The sequence below is a fragment of the Platichthys flesus genome, chromosome 3 (assembly GCF_949316205.1).
Source record: "Platichthys flesus chromosome 3, fPlaFle2.1, whole genome shotgun sequence".
Taxonomy (NCBI): Eukaryota; Metazoa; Chordata; class Actinopteri; order Pleuronectiformes; family Pleuronectidae; genus Platichthys; species Platichthys flesus.
In genome coordinates, this window is record NC_084947.1 from 18,082,286 (window position 1) to 18,104,985 (window position 22,700).

General features: G+C 42.5%; 2 protein-coding genes across 2 annotated transcripts; one reads left to right on the plus strand and one right to left on the minus strand.

Moving 5' to 3' along the window:
• Nucleotides 1-1,399: 1,399 nt before the first annotated feature.
• On the plus strand, nt 1,400-8,835 carry dpysl2a (dihydropyrimidinase like 2a). Its single transcript, XM_062384886.1, has 14 exons — nt 1,400-1,712; nt 4,412-4,500; nt 4,888-5,072; nt 5,243-5,407; nt 5,684-5,745; nt 5,903-5,983; nt 6,075-6,143; nt 6,223-6,343; nt 6,426-6,582; nt 6,852-6,993; nt 7,115-7,285; nt 8,031-8,210; nt 8,300-8,486; nt 8,577-8,835. Exons 1-14 carry the CDS (start codon nt 1,671-1,673, stop codon nt 8,666-8,668), a joined length of 1,743 nt encoding a protein of 580 aa, XP_062240870.1. The 5' UTR covers nt 1,400-1,670; the 3' UTR covers nt 8,669-8,835.
• Nucleotides 8,836-13,471: 4,636 nt separating this feature from the next.
• On the minus strand, nt 13,472-19,106 carry adra1aa (adrenoceptor alpha 1Aa). Its single transcript, XM_062382023.1, has 2 exons — nt 18,015-19,106; nt 13,472-14,547 (listed from the first exon to the last, which is right to left on the minus strand). The coding sequence occupies exons 1-2, from the start codon at nt 18,910-18,912 to the stop codon at nt 13,994-13,996; spliced, it is 1,452 nt and encodes a 483-aa protein (XP_062238007.1). The 5' UTR covers nt 18,913-19,106; the 3' UTR covers nt 13,472-13,993.
• Between the last annotated feature and the right edge of the window lie 3,594 nt (nt 19,107-22,700).

Below are 22,700 nucleotides of genomic sequence, written 5' to 3' on the forward strand. Positions count from 1 at the left end.
GTGGTGACATCAGCAAATGTCCTTACCATGCTGCAAAATGAGTAGGTTTTTATACTTCTCTTTGTATGCATCATGCTGCTACGAGGAACTGTTGTGAAGTGAAATGAATCTCCCTTCTTTTTTTTCTGTTCACGCTGAAAAAAAGTGAATTCACTTGGTCTGAAATTTTTCATCTTTATAAAACACCACATTAGCTTCACACTACAAACCCTATGGGGGGGGGGAGGTTTTTTGAGAGAAGATTCCAGATTCATTCAGTAGACTGGCACTCAGTAGAGATCAACAGAGCCTTATAGGTTCATCTCTGATCCATGCAGCTTCCTTCTACCAAGTTGTGTGGTTATTGGTCCAGTAGTTTATTACATAAACCTGTTGACTGACAAATCAGAGATGAAAACAAAAAAGTCCTTAACAGAGGTAATAAAACCTCCACACATTTATCAAGGAAATGTGACCAACATTAATAATTATTAGAAACACAACAGGAAATTAAAAGTAGAATGTTTCTAGAATATCTAAATAGTTGACAGGTAATTTTCTGTAAGACGACTTATCAATTAATTAATTAAAAGCAAATTTTTCCCTGCTACTTAGTCTATAGGGTTTTTATATTGTGTTTTATTGACATTGTATATATTGGTTTATTTTGGTCGTGCACTGGTTGCTGGTTGTACATCAAATTGGCCTTGAAGGATTATAAAGATTTTCTTTTATGCACAACCTGCACAAACCAAGCAGAAGCAGCAGAGGAACCCAGCAGCCAGCAGGGGGCAGCCTCAGGACATCACATGGAAACAAGCAACAGTTATTCTCTAACAATAGGTTTTTAAAGCGTGTTAAATCATCCAGTATCTAAAATATAAAAATATAAAGGTAACTTTTAAGTAAGGCTGTGCAATATATGTAGTTAGTAGAAAATATTTTATCAAAAGTGTTTATCAAAAGCAGCATAGAATGACACAAACACACACGCAATGGGCTTCTGCGCAGGATGTGTGCAGTAGGTGTCTGCGCAGGATGTGCGCAATGGGCTTCTGCGCAGGATGTGCGCAATGGGCTTCTGCGCAGGATGTGCACACGCAGTTTTTTATTTTAATTATAAATTTAATTTTTTTATTTAATTTTTGTATTTAATTTAATTTAATTTAAATTCATTTAAATTTTGTTATATTAAATTATATTCATTTCTCCGCGCTGGTTCAGCTGTCAGGATGTAATTGTTTAGTGATCAGGATGTAATTGTCGCAGTGATCAGGAGCCTGTAGACGCAGTAAGTAAGATGAAGGGATGATGTTGAACCAGAGACTTTATATAAAGTGTTAAACCTGTTTTCATCTCACACCAGAGGAGCCTGGCGCTGTGCAGGGCGGGGCAGTGCGCATGCGCGGTACCTCTGTGGCCCTTCTCGTCTTGGTGGCTGTACTGTCTTCAGGGACCTTCTCCAGCTGCACATTCAAACAAAGCTCTCTCAGGCGACCGCACACCTGCTCACCGAGGATCATTTGTCGGGCTGTTCTGTGTTAACCTAGCTCACTGTCGTCGGGAGCCGCCCGGGGCGTCGACCGGCCAACAAGCAGCAGCATCCATTCATCCTTTCAGGGGCAGCTGAGCTTTTCCAGGCGAGCTAGCTAGCGTTAGCCGAGCGAGCGGTAGGGGACAGCGGTGCTAAAATGTCGGGTTACCAAGGAAAGAAGAACATCCCAAGAATCACAGTGAGTGTTGTCGGATCACTTTGGGGTTTAATAATTATCAAATGTATCATTCGGTGGATTGAAATTGAACGTGCAACGCCTCAAGATTAGAGCAGCAGCTAGCCAGTGATTAGCTGAGGTTTCCATTCATCTCCACCGAGCCTGTCCCCAGCAGCAGAAGCAGCAGCAGATCCCCACACTGACAGCATGGCACGAACAATGACACACGCACTGCATCCCTCTGTTTAAAGTGTGGATATTACTTTTCTTCATAATTAGCTCTCACATCGGTGCTCTGCTCATCTCCATCTCCAAGGGTGGAGTCCTCGTATTCCTGCACTTTACTGCCATCTCCTCATCCTCCAGGCTCTCGGTTTCTCGTGCCTCCTTCAGCCCTTTCCCCCCTTTCCCCATCCTCTCCCAATCCTGCAGCCAGGACCAGCTCTGATATTTAACCCTGATCGTGTGATTTGAGGATCTGTCAAGTGTGTATGTGTGTGTGTGCGTGCTGCAGCCTTTGAACCAGAAAGCACAGCATCGACAGTAGAGATGCCGTGATGGTTATTAGAAGTAAGCCCCTCTTTGGTAAAGTAGGTCATTGGACAGCACCCATCCAAACCATGTTTTTTCCCTCTAAGCTTTCATCATGCAGCTGCTATAACCAGATAGTTCAGACACATCTCAGCAGCCGCTGTAACTGGGATCATTGGATGGCACAGAGCGGTCTTGTGAAGTGTGCTGGTCTGGTTCTGTTCACACAGTCATGAGGGTAGTTGTCACATGTCACAGGTCAAGGCAGGGTCGCAAACATGCAGCCCTGACATCACAGACACAACATGCAGACAGCAGGAGCCTCAGGCCCCCAGACACACACAGTCACACACCTCTCACCAGGGAGGAATGAAACACATCGTTTCACTCACTGCAGACATTTTCACAAACACCAAGATGTAACCCTGAATAATAGTTACTGTATTTGTGTCAAGGATGTCCTCTTTTACACATGTAGACTGTTAATTCATTAATAAGCATAATTGCACAAATTATAATTACATTAATGAATTGTTTAGATCAGTTTAAACAACTGAGCACACTTCTTTGTGTGTATTATTGTGGAGATTGTTTGGTTGCTGACTTTTAATGTTTTATAGACCATTTTAACCAAAAAGTAAAGAATGCATTAAATGAGTGTGAACAAAAATCCCCAGCCGAGCAGTTCGTCAACGCAACGATGATAATTCTGGAAATGTATTATATTCTGTGAGTCAAGATGACAATGAAGCGTTCCCCTTATTTCGTTCATCCTGTCTGTAAAGATGTCTGACATCCAGCTCATTGTTGTCCACAAGAAGAAGAATCAAGGGCAGCAGGACTGAGTTGTAGATACCTGAAGACGTTGGACCTCACATCTCAGAGGCTCCTTCATGCTTCTTCAGATCTTAGAAGAGGCGTCCCTGAAGTATCTACAACAAGTCCCTGTTGACCTTTTCTTGAATTTATCAATCCTGTTTAAGAGCAGATGCAAAGAAGTATAAACAGCACTACTAATTACATCCTCCAAAAGGAAGTTGAAAGAATTCGTACCTGCCTGAATACATTTAAACAAATAGTGAAAAAAATAACCTTCATGAAAGTAAGATCTGTTGCAGGACAGTTGTAAAGAATTAGAGCCGAAAAGATTAGTCGATTAATCAACAGTAAAATAATTAACTATTTTGGTAATGGAGTAATTTTTTCAACCACAAACTTTGAATAAATATCTAATCAACTCTGATTAATGCTTTCCTTTGTCCATTATCATAGTAAATTTATAAATTTGATATTTGGGCTTTTGGTTGAATGTTTTTTTGACAACGTCATGTTTGTCGATGAACGTTGTGATGGGCATTTCTTTTACATTTGTAACAGACTTAATGATAAATCGGTTAATTAAAAAACATTATTAATCATTCATTGATATTGAAAATAATTGTTAGTTGCAGCCGTGTAATAGACTTCATTGATTTTATCAACCAATTATTAAATTGTGTGTGCACGCACCACATTCAGTATCCTTACTTCCGTTTATAGAATAGCCTCCGCTGCTTGACGCTTAGCCCTTAACTCAGTACATACATTTTTTTTTTATAATTGGACTTTACAGGATCTATTTTTACAGCAGAAACCTGTGTAGGTCTATATATCCTCTATGTTCTCTTATATACACTTAGGGAGTTTACGACTACAGCTATTTTTTCAAAATGAAAGCCTGTCTGATCTAAGGAATGTGACGACCTCAGCGCACTCATCACTGAGCACTCAGGTACAGAGAGGACACAAGGTGATATGATCCCATTATAGGAGAGTAATGGCCTGAGAGATCAGGCCAGTCAGCCATGACTTGTATACATTATGCATTCCTTCAGTCTGCGTCCACCCATCATGAACATGAGAAACAGAGTGAGTGCTGCAGTAAAACACTTGTGTCTTCGTTAGCTCTCTGTAGTGTCCTCAGAGACCTCAGGAAGCCTGTAGGAGAAGTAGGCCGACGCACTTCACTCTTCTTTCATCTCATACAGGTGGAGCTCATGTGCCACTCGCCACTCTATCTGAAGGTTTTGATCAAGAATCGCTTCCTCTCTTAAAATGACATATCTATTATATGTGAAGAAATCACATAGGATAACTATCACTGAAAGATTATTTCTATGCTGAATGTGAATGTTGTCTCGTTGTTTCAGAGCGATCGTCTCCTCATCAAAGGAGCAAAGATCGTGAACGATGACCAATCCTTCTTGGCTGACATCTACATGGAAGATGGAGTCATCAAGTAAGTTCAATTTAAAGATTCATTGTTAAGATTAACTAAGTTTTTATATTAGCAACTCAAGTTGGCTCCTGGCTCCTGTTGTCTTTCCAGGGTAGAGACCTCTTTATTTCTGTTTTGCGTTAGTCACACTTTAAAAACGCTTTCAAAATACCCACTCGCCCAACTTTCCTGTTGTATTCTCACAGAGGCTCACTCAGAAACTGTACGTGCATTTTATCAGGGGGCTGGCAGGTAAAGTTCCAGAAAATGCCTGGAGCAACTGACTCAGACATTTGCCTTTTTACATTTAGCCTCTCTGGAAAATGTCTGGACTTCAGCGCATGTCTGAAAGTCGCTTTAGTGTTGATCATGTTCTCTTGAGTAATTTGTGGGTTTCTCATTTTTCAGGCAAATCGGAGACAACCTCATTGTTCCTGGGGGAGTTAAGATCATAGAGGCTCATGGGAAAATGGTGATTCCTGGGGGTATTGACGTGCACACCCGGTTCCAGATGCCCGACCGAGGCATGGTGGCGGCAGATGACTTCTACCAGGGCACCCGGGCGGCCCTGGCTGGGGGAACGACCATGATCGGTACGTATCATATCAGACAGATTTCCACAGGTTTTCAACTGGTTTAAAAGCACAGTAAACCCTCTTGTAGGGTTTATAACACTGCAGACGTCCAAGCCGTCAAGCATATGATTTAATTAAGCAGTCGGTTTATGCACATTAAATCTAACCTGTTTGTTTGTGTTACGTAGTCGACCATGTGTTGCCGGAGCCTGGCGTCAGTCTGGTTGCTGCCTTCAAGCAGTGGAGGGAGTGGGCTGACAGCAAGTCCTGCTGTGACTACTCTCTGCATGTGGACATCCCTGACTGGAACAAGGGCACTCAGGAGGACATGGAGGCCCTGGTGAAGGATCATGGTATGTGGGCAATGGCCTACCTCTCCACATGCAGTTTGAAATCACTGACTTACCTGCTGCTTGTACGGCTACAGTAGAAAGGGTTTGTTAGGCACTGCATGGGGGATACATCAACACATCCTCACTGAGTGAATCATTAAACAGTAAATCGAATTTACCGCTCTGTCATTTTTGTATCCCTTTGATTTAACTTTTCTCTTTCCCTCTGGGTTACCCCTCTCTTTCTCTCTTTATTCCACCTCTGGCTGTTCTCTCTCAAACATTTTCTGTCTTCAGGTGTCAACTCTTTCCTGGTCTATTTGGCCTATAAGGATGTTTTCCAACTTTCTGACTCTCAGGTATGCTTTGCTTCGGGCCAATATTGGTGGGATCTCTGCTCTGTCAACCGTCTGTGAATATGGGAGCAATGATCATATATGTTATCTAGGCTTTTAAATGTCTTTGCTGTGGATACCTAACCTCTGAGCTGATGAGCGTATCTTATATTTTCTTTAGATCTACGAGGTGTTCAGTGTCATCAGGGATCTCGGAGCCATTGCACAGGTGCATGCTGAGAACGGAGACATCATTGCAGAGGTAACAAACCTACTGACAAAGTTGGTTCAGTTTTATTTGTATTATTTCATTTTAAATTTGAGCTCATACTGTTTATGTTGGGATGATTCAGGAGCAGCGTCGTATTTTGGATCTGGGGATCACTGGCCCTGAAGGTCACGTGCTCAGCCGCCCAGAGGAGGTGAGTCAGAGATCTGTAGCTAAAGAAGAAAAGAGAAAGCTGGAGCGGTGATGATGAATCTGACTGTACGTGTCTTCAGGTCGAGGCTGAGGCAGTCAATCGCTCTGTCACCGTAGCCAATCAGACCAACTGCCCCCTCTACATCACCAAGGTGATGAGCAAGAGCGCCGCTGATGTCATTGCTCTCGCCAGGAAGAGGGGTAAGAAGAAACATCTTGAACTTTCTCACTGTCCCGACACACTTCTTACTTCACACTGACATCAGCCTGTCGTCTCCCATAGGTGCCGTGGTTTACGGAGAGCCCATATCTGCCAGTTTGGGCACAGATGGTTCCCATTACTGGAGCAAGAACTGGGCCAAGGCAGCAACCTATGTCACCTCTCCACCACTCAGCCCTGATCCCACCACCCCCGACTACCTCAACTCCTTGTTATCATGGTAGGCGCTCTGTGACAGGACCTAAAAATGGCAGGAACATAGTTTGACATGTGTGACGGTTTTAAGAAGCATTTTATTTTTACCCAGCTTTAGCTATTTTTGTGACATCTCATTAGGAGATGTCCTTTGTGGAGAAGGGATGCTGAAGTGGAACTTAAAGTGGCACTTTTTTTGCAAACTGTGTGTCTCACTTCTGTCTTGAGTTATTGGTCAAAGATGGTACTGTTATCGTTTAAGGTTATCCTTAATTTTCTTTCTTTCCTATCTAGTGGGGACTTGCAGGTGACTGGCAGTGCTCACTGCACTTTCCAGACTTCTCAGCGTGCAGTAGGAAAAGATGACTTCACCCTGATCCCCGAGGGCACCAACGGCACCGAGGAGAGGATGTCCCTAATCTGGGACAAATGTGTGGTGAGCTAATTTCTCACATTCCAAAAAGTTCTATCACGAAGAACTGTAGAGCAAATTACCCTGTACACCTTTTGTGTTTGTTGAGATGCTTGTATGTGATCACTTCTCCTGTCCCCAAAAGGTGACTGGCAAGATGGATGAGAACCAGTTTGTGGCAGTGACCAGCACAAACGCAGCCAAGATCTTCAACCTGTACCCCCGCAAGGGCCACATCGCTGTGGGGTCTGACGCTGACCTCGTGCTGTGGGACCCAGATGTCACCAAGATCATCTCAGCTAAGAATCATAACTCGGTCAGTCACATGTTGGGACTTTATTCTTGAAACTATATGTAGTGGGGTTAGGGTTAGGGTTAGGCACTTTATAATATGAAAAGTTACGTAGAATCACTTTTCATATTATAACTCTACGGCAGCTCTGTAAAGAAGAGAGGCATGGTAGCAGTTTAATGTTTTAACACTTTACTACAATAGCAACAAAATATTAACTAACATAACATAAAATACAGAATGCAGGTGAAATGTAGCTTCAAAGTTTATTGTACTGTTATTTAATACAACCAGAGTTGACTAAAGTGTTGTATGATTTCACAACATGAAGAGAAGTAAGGCCTGTGAAAACAAGTGGGCCTTGACCTTACCCTTAAATATGTCTACACAAAGTGGAACACTTAATTATACATGGTGAACTGTTCCAAATATCTGGAGCAGCTAATCAGAGGAAGTAAGAGTTATTTAAAAAAAAATTTTACTTTTAAATTAACACTTAAAAAGTAAACCTATTCTGAGGGATTGCAAGTATAATCTTATATAATGTAATTTGTTCTAGATTTTTTAAATGTAAATTACAGTAAACAGTGTCCCGTTGGACCAGGTAAAACAGAAACCATCAGATGAGTGGCTATAGCTTTGTCAAATATTTATGAAAATACATTTAAACCAGCCTTCTGTTTTATTGAACATATTTATATCACAATGCATCAGACAAACGATAATTTCTGTTACACGTAATAAGACACACTATGTGTTCATCTTTCAGGCTGTGGAGTACAACATCTTCGAGGGCACAGAGCTGCGTGGAGGTCCTTCTGTGGTGATCAGCCAGGGCAAGATTGTGTTGGAAGAGGGCAACCTTCACACCACTGAAGGCTGTGGGCGCTACATCAGCCGCAAACCTTTCCCTGACAACGTGTACAAGAGGATAAAGGCTCGCAGCAGGGTGAGTCCGAGCCGACGCCATCATGCAGAGGAACTAAACAGCTTCAGCATAAGGAGCTCTTGGTCTGATGAATCTTCCTGCATGTGTAGCTCACAGAGTTGCGAGGAGTTCCCAGGGGCCACTACGACGGGCCGGTGTGCGAGGTGACACTGTCTCCCAAGGTCCTGTCCACAGTGTCCTCGGTGAAGACCTCCCCTGCCAAGCAGCAGCAGCCGCAACAGCCGACTACTCAACAGCCGATGCGCAACCTTCACCAGTCTGGATTCAGCCTGTCAGGTGAGTCGAGTCAAAGCACAGGTTCCGTTGTCCTCTGTCGTAACTAGAAGTTTGAAGTTATATCGTACTCTATCTTAATGTTTTTCTTAGGTGCCCAAGTTGACGACAACATCCCTCGTCGCAGCACTCAGCGCATCGTGGCTCCCCCTGGTGGAAAAGCCAACATCACCAACCTCGGCTAATGTCCTTCCAGGACTGAGTGCAGGGCCACACAGGAGAAGAGGCCGCTGTCACATGACACCTGGTCACCTCTGACTCCTGCCCCTCTGCACTCCACCCATAATCACTACATCCATTCTTATTCACACACTACCACCGCTTCACCTCGTTCAAAAAAAAGAAAAGAAAAGAAAGCATTATTCCATTTTGTTTTGTCTTTCCTGCCATATTCCACAGTCTTTGAGGAAAGATCAAGTGAATTGACACAGCTTTTTTAAAGCATGATTATTGATGGAGGTAATTTGTTTACATTTGTTTGCATTTGTTGTATAATTTTTTGCTGTACACGTTTGAGCTGTCGATTGTCTCCCTAGGCTCAGGACGTTTACAAAAAACTTGATCTAAGAAGCGCTCGATTCCACGATCAGGCAACTAAGAAACACTTGTTTATAGTTTCTCTTCTTGCTTCTTTCCAAGATATGAACAAGAATGGTATCTGAAAGTAAAAACTCCACTCTCCGTGTTGTAACATGGCTCCTCTGCTGTTCAGGTAGTAAAATGTGACATCGTTAATACAAAAATCTCCAAAATGCTAATGAAGGATTAGACCCTAGACTATTGTTTTTACATCTCTGACGTTTGCAATGTGAGCTGATAAATTCACTCTGGTCTTCCTTTTGATGTTATAGTTGCACTTTCTTCATTTCTTTATTTTTGTTTAAAATTGATGTTTTATGTTTTTATGAAGTTGTGTTTTTTTGATTATGCTGAATGCACTGAAAGGATAAGAAAGGGTATTTTAGAGTTAAACCACTAATTTAGTTTCAGCCTGAATATGGGAATAGGGAGGAAAAATGGCTGCACATTATATTTTGTCTGAGAATCATGAAACCCTCCACCCTCACCCCATTTTATTGTTTTCCTCATGTTTGTGAAAAGGTTGTCAGGGCAAGCTTCCAATAATCAGAGCGGCGTATATTGTTGAGAATGCAGACGGGCACTAAGATGAAGCTGGATTTGCAGACAACCTCTCTGCACCTGGTGCTATTAGACCATCGCTGTATACGTGCAGATGATGTCCACACACGCACACACACACAAACAACAGTGGTGTAAGCTTTGTAATAACAGCAGCCAGGGTACGAGCCAACCTTAACTAGAATTCCCAGAATTTGTTTTTGCACTAAATGGTAAACCTATATGTGAGCTTGCAACTTTTTTGTTTGTGTTTGGATGTTTGTTGAGTTGAACTCCTTGCTTGCCTCCTCTGTAAGATATTGACAGCACACTATCTATGAAGGCCTCTGTAAGGAAGTGGAACAGCGATCTTTCGAGACCTGATGAAAAATGCTCCAGTATGTGTATGAAATCCCTCACAGTGTGCAGATAGTGTGTCCACTGTTCTCGCTGTTAGTGTCGTGAATGAATTATATCCAGTTGTTCTTTCCTTACCCGCTAAGACACCAGAGCCACTCCAGGTCGTTAACTATATTCACCGAAACCACGGGTCGTCAGTACTGTAAGACACTGGATTCTCTCTTCCTCATTGCCTTGTCAAGTGTAGGTTTTGTATGCCAAGCTATAATGTGAAGTGATGGACATTTGGGGGTGTTTCATGGTGATGGTTGTTGAGTTGTAATGTTCAGCACTGTTGTTTCCCCTCTCCCTGCAAGTGTGATACTCTCTCAGAAGTGTATGTTTTGTAGGTTACAAGGGTTTTGGGGGGAAATCGTTGGTCCCGTCAGCATTTGACCCTATCTGTGTTGACTTCAGTGGATTAAAATAATAAAAAAATTAAACTAAAGCAACTTGTTTTAATGCAAACTGTTATACCATAGAGAATTTAAATGAAACATTTTATCCTGTGATTATTGTTGAATAGAAAACATTCCTGGAAAAAAAATGTAATCTGTGGATTGTTTAGGAGAACACAGAGGTAATACGTTTTACATATGCACCCCACTACACAACTTTTTAACAGCAGGATTAAAAAGTACATTTACTCAAGTACTGGTCTCAAGTAGTATTACAGAGGTACTTGCTCTTGCATTTTCAATTTGATCCTACTGCAACTTTGGCATATTTCCAACACATTCATTTAATGTTTTGTTTAGAAGTACATAGAAGAATTTCTATGTTGAACTATTTTTCTCAAAAGACATTTCCAGACCTAAATGAAGCGATTCTCTTACATATGTGTCAACACTTCTTCTAGTGAAATTGTCAATGACTTTCAAGTGAGTATTTTTACATTGTGGCAAAACTACTCCTACTTCCTCCATCCCTCATTAAAAGATTCTCTTGGATCACATAAGCAATTAATTGGAATTAGTTCATTAGAAGTTAAGTAAAGAAACAGATTTTCGCAATCCCCCCCTTCTTAAGAATGTCAGCATTTATGAGCAGATCATTAAAATGATTTGTCAGAATAAAGTATCATCCAAGTTGTGGACGGGGTGAATGCAGAGAGACACTAGGTGGAGGCACAGAGTCGTGACGTGGAGCCTCGGGCCACAGAGGAACATTCTGTTGTTCCACCGCTTTAGTCACTTCATCTGTGGGGGACTCCTCCGGTAAAATGAACTGATGGAGAGAAGGACTACATCACAGTGAGTGCACACATCAACAGAAGTTTCGTGATTAGTTGGAATGAAGCTCCCCTGGCTGTTTGATACTTGTACAATTAGGAGTTAATATGATGAGTGCACTGATGAAACCAGAGAGGGGGAATCCTACAATGTCAACGTCCACTGACAAGAGCTTTAGAAAGACAAGAGGGAACAAAGCGTCGGGACGACTCAGCTAAAATGAATCCTCTCTGGGGAAGAGTTCCAACATGAGTCACCAGCAGTGCTTTCAATCAACTGTGACACAGACACCACTTTAGTAAGAGTCCTCAGAGAGGTGATCTGTCGTCACTTCAGCATCATCGTGAGCACGCGTTTATGACTGTGTACATTTATGATCGAATGTGAATGTGTAGAATCTTAAGCAGGTAACAAATAACATGCTGAAACCAGAGGCACCTCAAGTTAAAGAAATCGGGAATGGAGAAAACTTCAAAAATTGAGTTTTTAAATCACAGGTTTAGAAACTGTTTGATAAAATATGGAAAAAGATACAGAAAACAAACATATAGAAATAAAAAAGCCTATATACAGGCTTTACTTTGGGATACTCCTCCAACCAAACCTAATGCAAAAATACCTAAAGCAAACGTAATTACGTATCCCTCCTTTCCCTTTTTTCATTTTTATATCTAATAAATAATGATACACTTTATTTATATAGCACTTTTCAAAAAACAAGTTGGCAAAGTGCTTCACAAACAGAAAAACAGAAAAAGTGCACTCACACAGAAAAACTATATATGATATATAGGAAAATGTATAAAACAAAATATATGTATTTTTTTCCTTTTGGTTAATTACTGTTTTTATTATTTATCATGTATCCCTACTTTCAGATGTATCATAATAGGTACTGTTATACTTACAAAAACGTGTTGTTATTCTGTGGTGATTTACAGTGATGGTTGTAAAGCTTAGTGATAACCATCTTTCTTCCTTTCTTTCTCCCTCCTATGGAGAAGTAACTGTGAGGGATCAAACTCAAAGAAATGAAAGCGCCTAAAAAATGTGACTGTGGAGAATCAGGAATTGTGGGTTCAGTTTCCGTCCATCAGAACAAATGCATCACACAATTATACAGAGGAGGTGTCGATTATACACTTAGAATCTCACTGTTATTACATAAAATCAGGCTGCAGGATGAAATCAGGGAATGCTAGTGAAACACGGGAGCGCTGTTCTTGCTCTGCTTCAGTCTATACCTGCCTCTTGCAGGGCTGCAGATCAGATTATGGGATTCATTACAGCGATTGCATTCGAAAGATGATATATCTTGATGAAACTTGGTGCATAGGTATTTGCAGCCCATGTAGAGGGACGGGTGAGCACAGACAATAGAGGGATGGGTGAATTAGCTTGTCTGGGCCATCTGTAGTTTATTGCTGCGGCGGCTTTAGCTCCTCTTCTAATGGCATTCGTGCACAGATGGAGTGATTTACAGGTTCACACACACACCAGTCGCAGATCCAGACAAAGCACAGCGCACTGCCCCCCCATGGGAGAGCTGTCGAATTCACTTCTACCCCTGAACTTAATGCGCTGAAGGAGGATGTTGGTTTAATGATGTTGACTCTATGCCCCTCTCTCCCAGAGTCACAAAGGGAGTACATCTGGGTACTACAGAGGGTGTAGCCAAGGGAAAATAAATCAATACGGCTGCTAGAGGTTGTCCTCTTGCCCTTTGAAGCATCTGCGTACACAGAGAGACACTGCAGTCTTGAACTCACAGTGAACACGCTCAGTTCGCCCTTTTTTTGCACTTGCAAACACAGCACAGATCTTTAGGGAGGTCGTGATAAAGACTCTGCGTGCGCCGAGCGCGGATGGTGACTTAAAATGACAGAAAACACAGTGTGCGGCCTGAGAGAAGAATGTCTCAGACTGTTACTTAACTCACATCTGACATCTCTAAATCTAGAGGATTTTTTAAGAGGCTTGGGGGCCGGTCAGGATTGAGGTCAGCGACCACAAGGTCAGTTAAAATTCCGGTACATTAAGACATCCATCTGGCACTGCTCGGAGGTAACTGTGGGAACGTGGACGGACGAACGAGAAAGTTTGGAGGGGCTGTATATTTAGTGAATCAGCCCCCTCACGGAAAATAATGAAACACCCGCAAAGAGGTTTGTTTTAAATAAGCCCATGAATCCCTTGTTAGGAATCTGTCATACAAATTTATTGAAATGTGACATGGAAGCACACAGCGTCTCAGGAACAGCGTTATATGCAAACGACGGGAGCACACAGACCAGCACTTTTTGTAACATTTGGTGAAATCATGCAATATATAAAACATTTGTGTACATTTAAAATGGCTCCTCTGTGATATAAACATGTAAACATCCAGGAATATCTTGGTCCTTTTCAGGAAAAAGCTAGTGCTTAAAGGGTCGTTTCCAAAAACTGATTAGATAGTGGCTCTGCCATTATGATTTAAAAGAAGACATTTTTAGTTCAGTGATAAGCTGTGTGTTGCAGTAGTTTGTCTTTAAGAACTCCTTCCTCTTCAAGAGGAAACATACAGTATAGTGCTTATGATATTTCTTTGGAAGATTTTCTCACATCAAGCAAAAATCACAGAATGATATCAAGGCAGTGACATTAAAAATGTAAAATGTCAAAGCAGCAGTTGTGATGTCAACAGGACAAAAAGGATATATGTTCTCCTCTGTGACCTTGAAAGAGGAGTCGTTACTAATGGATGAAGGATTACAGCGGTTACACAGACTCTCCTTTTTCTGACAAGGACAGTTGGTGGATTTTAATGGTGGGAAGGTTTCCGGCAGGGGGGGGCTGGGCACAGTCTGACTCCTGCGGTGGGGTCCCGCTGCTGAGGATGCAGCAGCAGGTTCGGTGGAAGCTTTTGCTGCAGAGTTTGGCCACTTTAGCCCTGCCCGCCGTGGCCGGGCCCGAGCCACTCGTGGAGCCTCCAGGAAAGACCCTCCAGTCCCTGCTGTCCTTGGAGGAAGGGGTCCTGGACAAGGCCATGGAAGAGGAGGGGCTGAGCTGACAGGGAGCCACCCTGCTGTCTGGGCTCAGCGTGAGGGGCTTGCTGTGACCTTGTGGTTGACTCTGACCTGCACCCAGATGTTGATGCTGTGGTCTGGGAGTCCTTCTCAAACAGCGACCTCCAAGTAAACTCTGGAAAGCTTTCTTATACTCCTGGTTGGAGCACGGGTAGATGATGGGGTTGATGCAGCTGTTGAAGTAACCGAGCCAGAAGGTGATCTTGAACACTGTGTCAGAAGGTCTGTATGCAGGGAATATGGAGCCTGAAGGAACATCAAATACACAAGTCAGGTATGACTGAAACATGAAATGATATGTCAGAAATTAAGGGTCTGAAGAGAAAATGCAACAGATTTAAGCCAAATGTTAACATGGTGGCATGGTGAGCCCTTCTTCAGACGAAATAAAAGAACAGAAAAAACACCAAATGCCTCCATACTGCTTGTGTGGTGTCATCCAAGTGTCCAAGACATGTATCACTAATATCATTGCTAGACTGTTTACCCCTGAGACTCCAAAAGTGTTTTGTGGACTCAAACACTTCACTATACTCGACAATCTAGATCTGGTGTATTTAAATATGGTTTTATAAGGAGGCTGTACTCAGAGGTGTGAGTACTTTACTATAGAATAAGGCAAGACAAAAACGTTGATGTTCTGGTGGTGCCGTTGATGGATCCCTAAAGACACCAGGATTCAACCTCTGGGGGCCATGAGCATACAAAAAAAAACAGACAATCCAACAGCTATTTTAGATATTTAAGTCGGAATAAAAAAAAAAAGTGATGAACCAATAGAACAGTTTGAGTTCATTTTTTCAGATCCGATTCCTTTTTTGACTATCTGCTCCATATGAAATAAATGCTACATCTGCATCTACAGAGAGAAACATGTCACTCATCTCATTAACGTCCACTTAAGACCATTCATCTTTAATTGATTTATCCAGTTCCCACTAACCAAAGCTCCCTTGCCTCCAAGGTTGAAAGTATTGTTAAAATTGTCTCCATAAATTGTGCTGCTTTTGATTAGAGGAAGCGTCCACAGAGTGTGAGCGGGATCCTTGATGAAGAAGCAGAGAAAGTGGCTTGACGGGCACATTACATGCAGGCCTGTTGTGAATCTTCACATATCCTGTGGCTGCCAGTGAAACATTAAAATAATTAAATGGCTGCAATATATCTATGAATCTATCTATCTTAGCTTGTCTGTCATCTATCTTCGGAGGTACGATGGGGGAGATTCTTGTCTCGTGAAATCCTTTATTGGACGAGCTGCTGGAGACATTCAAACGTGGGCTTTGGAAAAATGAGACCATGATATAGAGATGGATGGATAGATAGACGAGGTGCAGGAGTTTGAGAGAAAATGATTTTGTGCCTGACTGTGCCGCTCATTTGTTTCATTCCCAAGCGGTGCCAAAAAACTGCAGGTAGCCTTGACACAATCACTTTTGAGCCAAAAAGAGAGAGCTATTGCAACTGTTGGATAAATGTGATTATTGTGTCCACAGTCAATAAAGCACTGTCACATAGAAACTGTGTAACTTCAGTTTTGCAATGCTACCTCTAGGTAAAACCATATATAACTTCGGGGTTGTGAACGTTACATGACCATTCTGGAACCATGTCCAAGTCTGTTGGATCTTTTTGATTGTAGGTCTTTTGATCAAACAGCAACAAAATGATACATTCATGGGAGAGGAACTAGTGGGAAAAACCTGTCTGTTGCAACTTTTAAACATCTTAATGCTAATTTCATTTTAGAGCAACATAATTTGTTTTTTTTGGTACCAAGTTCATATATATTTGTTAACTCCCTATCTGTTTGTTTGTTTATTTGTTAGCAGGATTACGCAACAAATACACAACCTATTTGGACAAAACGTGGTAGAGGGGTGGGGTCAAGGCCTGTGAAGAACAAATTAAATGTTGATGTAGATGCAGGATTAAGGGCCAGATCCAAGCTTTATTAAAATAGGTAAAATCATCTAGGGTTATCAGAGGTGTTGCTCTATTTCTGGGTAATTCCTATACCTTTAGTTGATAGTGATGCAAAAGAGAGGACAGGAACAAATAAACAGTTCAGGGTTATGGTCAGTGTTTTAAAATCTTACGGCATAAGGGCAGTCAAACATAAGTGTAATAGCTTCATGTTTTATTATAGTCTCTGATAAGAACTACTAAAATGTCAACCAGTCTTTATGAGATTGATTTAAATGATCAATTTCCAATGATTTGTTTTTCTCTAATGGCAAAGTACTGTGTACTCCAATAAACCAAACAAGAAAATCGTGAGTTATCCGGTGCTATACATGTCAAACCCCTGATTCACTGCTAAACCTGTCATTGTCCGCAGACATACGAGGCAGCGGCATGCAGCCCGACACCAGCATTAGTGAGGGAGCATTGGTAAGCTGAGGCTTTTCATCATTTCTCCACTCAGGAAAGAACTCGGCCGAATGGTAGCGTCTATATTTACAAGCATGAGAGCATGGAATAAATAAATACCCAGAGGGATTTTTGACGTTTTACCCCTAGCTCATATGTACTTGGTTCAGATTTCCTTCTCTCATTCCCTCCACATTGACACCAACGTATAAATTGCTAGTGTGGTTGGCAAGCTGTGTCATTCACCCCCCCCCCCCCCCCGCTTGTCTCTATCAGGCTGGGTAGTGTTCTTGAGGGGAACATCATGGTCCAACAGCAGTTTGATGTGTTTGCTCTGTCATCCCATGACAGACATCGAAGTGAGTCACCGACAGAGGAGAGAGGGGAAGGGTCAGAGTAACGGCTTGATGCTTTGTTCAAGGGTCTTAGTTTAAAAATATATACGGGGCTGAAATCCTGTGGTTATGTTTACAGACAGGGGAGCACTGGAGCCCGTCACGGATCTGAACGATTCATTGAGCCTATTTATAAGACGTCTACCTGGATGAGTCAAAGCGTTTACTACGCTTTGCTCGAGAGGCCACTCAACGGCCAAGCATCCAGTCTCTGAATGGTAGTAGCTTCAGTGTGCTACCACAGAACAGTCATTCAATTAAATTAGCCAGCACTTAAAAAACCTGTCAGCGGCATACGTTGAAGACAAGATCGGAAGAAATTAATTAATGCAAAACTTAGAAAGCTTTCTGATTTATATATGTGTAAGTGCATTTATGAACGTGCTGTTAATTTGTGAAATTTTACAATTTACGAAATGTGTATTTTTAGCCAAGAGATATATTAGGCTTGACTCAGGGGACAGTTTGCTTAACTGAGCTTTAGCCTATAGACTGTCGGTGGAACATCTCACTTTGATCTGTCTCTACTGTCTTCTACCTGTATTGTGTCTTTTTAGTTTGGCCCATGTCCCATTCACTATTATGTAGGGGGCAGGGGTTTATGTCCTATACTGCAGCCAGCATTTAGCTTCCTTTTTTGGGAACTGCCATGTTGTCCATCCTTATATATGGTCTATGGTTTTCAGTCTTGGTGCCAAGCTAAGATAACCAACCCTTCATAATTATCAGATGTGTGATATCTATCCTGTGATCTAACTCAAAGCAAACACAGAACCAATTCCATACCACTGTAAACACAAGTCATACAGAGTAGGCTTATTCAAATGATGGTCATATGAGCCGTATGCTTTGTTCACTATTGTGTTCTGACAAATGCTACAGATTTCTTGAACACCATATTGCTCAATCAAGAATCACATATAATATAAACATGGTGATACTCACCTATGGGTAGCACCAGGAAAAAGGGCATCCAGCATAGCACGAAGCAGCCCACCACGATGCCCAAGGTCTTTGCAGCTTTCTTCTCACGTGAGAACTTGAGCAGTCGCAGTGCAAAGTGAGTGCGGCTGCGAAGGGCCTCGGCCTCCGACACAGTCGTGTTGCCTCTGTGTATCCTGAGTATCACCCGCTCCGAATGGGACTTCTCAGTCTTGTGGCCCTCCCTCAGGCCCTGGCTCTCTCTGCGAGCGACCACATAGACCCGACAGTACATGGCCAGTATGATGGTGAGAGGGAGGTAGAAGGAGCCCACAGCAGAGAAGATGGCGTAGGCAGGCTCCTCTGTGATCTTGCAGACGGACTCGTCCTCCGGAGCAGGCTCTTTCCAGCCAAACAAAGGTCCGATAGATATGATGATAGATAGCACCCACAGCACCATCACCGCCAGCAGAGCCCTGCGTTTTGTCATGATGGCTGGATAACGCAGAGGATAACTGACTCCAATGTAGCGGTCCACAGAGATCACACAGAGGCTCATGATGGAGGCCGTGCAGCAGAGCACATCCACAGCTGCCCACACATTACAGAAGACCCGTCCGAAAACCCAACGATCCAGGATCTCAAAAAGGGCAGAGAAGGGTAGTACAGTGGAGCTCAGCAGCAAATCGGCCACGGCCAGATTAACTATAAAATAATGTGTGACCGTCCGCAGGTGTCGGTGACAAACTACAGAGAGGATTACCAGGATGTTTCCCACAATTCCAAACACAATGAGGACACCAAGGATCAAGCCCAGAGTCACAGCCTTGACAATGTTGAGCTCCGGGACGAAAACGTTGCTGCAGTTGGAGCAGTTCTGTGTCAGAGGAGCTGGGGTCATGATGTCCATGACAGGAACCATCTGCTCCAATTCTACAATGATGCTTGACACTGTTCTGTGCAGCAAAGGTAGGCCGATACACACACCTAGCTCAGTTCACCACAGCAGAAAGGGGTCATCAGGGAATTCTCATAAAAGCCATTAAAGGAATGCTCACATTAAGTCAGTTTTGTCAAAACAAAACTTGAAAAAAGCTGCCTCTGGCAAATGAGGCATTACATTAGAGATGCATCAAGGAAAATAAAACTACAGGACACATGCAAAAACACTGAGAAAGAAGTATAATCTATGCACACAAAACCTAGAAGGCTGAAATCAGTGAATCAATCCAGAAAATGTTTAAATGTATTATGCAGCTGCTCTGAAAGTTGTATGATGGCATAGATTGTTGGATTCACATCTGGACAAACCCTTGCCTGTTCTCCGAACCAAAAACTGCAGCTCGGGCACAAAATTAAAGTTAATGTTATCAAAACAATACTCCAATAATGTTGTTGGAGCGAGAAACTACTTTTCTGGGTTGGATGGTTGGTGACCAGTCGGCAGCTTCCTCCAGTCGAGCGCAGGGGGGCATTTTCAGCGTGAACACAGCAAGATGGTTACAGCAACAAAGTCCAGTGCCTTTGAAAAGAGAGACAAAATAATCTGCTTTAAAAGAATTGGCTCATCCATCTCATACATGAAAACACAACGGCATTAATCCTTATAAGTGTTTTTTCTCTTCCACGTTTGATGGACTCAGACCCATCGAGACTGAGTGGATAGATGTGGGTAAAAGACAACGACTGAGTCACAGTTGCTGTCAGATCAATGTGACCGCATGCAGCCTCATCCTGTTTATTGACTGAACACAATGTGATGTTGAGGAATAAGGAAACTGATAGCAGGACTGACCAGTTGCCTGTTTCACTGAATTGTCCGAGAAACGTAGCACAACTTAGACTCTACACGGCATCCAGCCAAATCAGAATAGCTAGAGAAAAAATCGACAGTGTAAAATGTGGTGCGAATAAGATCTTCATTTGACCTTCACCGAGACGAGTCTAACCTCACGTAATCTCTCTTTAGACAAAAAAATATCACACTACAGCCTCAACGCAGCTGGAGGTCAAATCAATACACAGTTAAATTTGACATGACTAAATACTGCAGAAAGGGGACAAAGACTAGCTAGATTAACAAAATGTGCTGACCAATGGCCGAGACATAGGGTGTAGTTTATGTCTTGAATTATTTTTTGTGCATAATAATCAAAGAAGACCATAGTCAACGCATTTCCACTTCTTCCCATTATACAAAATAAAAAAATACAGCTAAAATAAGCCAGATACGAAAGCTGCTTTCTCCCATTTGGAGTCGGAGCGATCAGGGGAGGTTGAAAGCGGAGAGGGTCAGATCCACCCACTCAACCATTCATGAGTCAGTCTTGACATTTTATCTTATTTTAATCGCATTTTTCCAAACATTTTTTTTAACTTTTAACATTGGTCCACATCGGACATGAGAGTGGGATCAACAGTCTCATCAACTCTGACAGGGAATGTGAATATTTCCCAAAAATCCTTACTGCACCATTAACATATGTCAAGCCAGGTTAATGGGCTCCTACAGTGTGTTTATATATAAGATCAGTCAAATGAGAGACTGAGATGCTCAGTTGAATTTCTAAGTGATGCCATTGAGTTTATCCCTCCGACTCTGATGCATTGAATTGATTTCATTTCGAATGCTTCTTCCTTAGACTTCAAAACAATGTCTTAGTGCCAAGCAAACTCCTTCACTTCGACAGATGTGGAATAAATCCTGTCTGTGCAGATTAGTGGCATTTGTAATGTGGATGTTGCTTAACTGAATGTAGATTAGATGGAGCTAGTAAAAGTAGTGCGTCCATGTTGATGGTTTTGGGGATTTTGCTAAGCTGCTTTATTTATTAAAAGTTCATCTGAGTTGCCCTCTTTTCTTCTTTTACCTCTCTTCTATCCATCTATCTACAAAAACAATGCAAAAGACTATGTAAAGACGTCGGCGTTTGCAGAGGCATTATGCAGTCCCCTCCCGTCTTTAGCCCCTTCCCCCCCTCCATTGTTTCACAATATTAACCAATTGGTGACCTTTTCCTCTGCGGCCCACAAACCCCTGCTCCACGCGGGATGTACAGCTATTTAACATTTCGGTTGTGAGCGTTATGTGTATGAGCTGGCAAGGCGTGACAGAGCCTGCATGCAGCAGCCATCGTAAAGCAGCACCTGAGAGCTTCTTCCACCCCCACAAGTAGAGGATAGGGGTGGGGGGCTGATGCCTTTAAGTTAATTATGAAAGTAAGAGTTACATGTTTATCCACAGGGGCATAACAGGAACTCATTACATCATCATTACTTTGCACTGTTGAAAAGATAAAGTTACCTGCAGTGGTGGTAGGATGAAGATATGATACTTGTGGCTCCTCTGTGACTCAATTACATTAGAGTCTGGGAGTTGGAATTGAATTGCTTATTAATCATCATGTTTATCCTCTTGTCTGTTTCATCAAAAAAGACCCATTGATTTCACTAAACTGCAGTATGAGCTTGAGGATTATGGGATTTCAGCTTGGATGGATATAGATCCAGGTGGCACACTGGTCCTTCTCCAGCACCGATCTGTTTAATATGCATACAGGGTATCACCCATTAGAAGTGGGGGTTGCCCAGAGAGAGGACAGACGTACAGAAGGGCAGCGGGGAGCAGGAGCGTAGTTTGCTCACTGGCATGAACACTATCGATCTTCGCTTACTTTTTAATTCGCTATTAATTAGATGTCCTCAACTACACAATAGTCAATCCATCAATGATGGGCTATTGTATTTGTATAGCCCATATTCAAAAATCACAATTCGTCTCATATGGCTTATTAATCTGCGTAGACAGGGTTGCGTGATCTTGGCTGTTCTCCAGGCAGACAGTGAACAGTGTTTGGATGTGCAGCTGCAGCAGAGGGTGTCCACATTGATGTGGAGGGCAGCCTCTCTGTGTCGGCAATTTTGTAATTGGTCAGGAGAAAACATCCATTGTGGCTTAGATGTAATCTCAGTCTCTTCTCTGGTGTGTTGGGGTAACTCTCAGCTGCACAACTCAGGTCTCCCTGACAGAAAAGGACACCCACCTTAGTGAAATGACAGAGACGGGTGCTGCTTGTAGACACTTGTTAAGCTCAATTGTGACCTCATAGTGCATTTTCTCTGTTTATGATCATCTATCATGATTTTGGGGATTAATAAACCACGGAGAGATTTTGAAGCAACAGGAAAAGCTTAGTATAAAAACATCTATTTATAGATTAGTGCAGTCCAGTGTTAGAATTTTACAGGCAACTCCAGATTGGACAATTCTTGATGTTTTTAGTTTAAAACCCAAAGATAGATTTGAAATATAAATTAAATCAACATCAGTTTTGGCTTTTTCTGGACAATTCATCCTTGGATGAGGCTTAAATTCTGTAAAAAAAAATCCATCAAGCCTCTCCGCTACACGCACAGCATAGGAAGTATAAAGAGACAGAAAAAACCATTCACGATCCACTTCGTAAAAGCCTCACTTAAAGGTGTGAAATCAAAAAGATGTTCCCCCACTTACCCAACTTTCAGCTCGATCCTCACAGCGCGACAGCCGCTCTCCGGAGCCGCACATGGAGCCGTGGCCGTTGACGCGCTCCGGGGGGACGGTGCGGTTCTGCCGAGGGGACGAGCCCAGCGCGCTCCTCTCCATCACGGACACATCCCGCAGGTGCTCCCGAGTCTCCTCCTCGTGTGTAGAGCGCGGAGCAGCAAATG

Excerpts from the sequence above, each read along its gene's own strand:
- dpysl2a (XM_062384886.1), top strand. The coding sequence starts at position 1,671 with ATGTCGGGTTACCAAGGAAAGAAGAACATCCCAAGAATCACA. Across the intron at positions 5,408-5,683 it reads GGCCCTGGTGAAGGATCATG|GTGTCAACTCTTTCCTGGTC; the intron begins GTATGTGGGCAA and ends TTCTGTCTTCAG. Across the intron at positions 5,984-6,074 it reads ACGGAGACATCATTGCAGAG|GAGCAGCGTCGTATTTTGGA; the intron begins GTAACAAACCTA and ends GGGATGATTCAG.
- adra1aa (XM_062382023.1), bottom strand. The coding sequence starts at position 18,912 with ATGGTTCCTGTCATGGACATCATGACCCCAGCTCCTCTGACACAGAAC. Across the intron at positions 14,548-18,014 it reads TTTCCTGGTGCTACCCATAG|GCTCCATATTCCCTGCATAC; the intron begins GTGAGTATCACC and ends ATGTTCCTTCAG.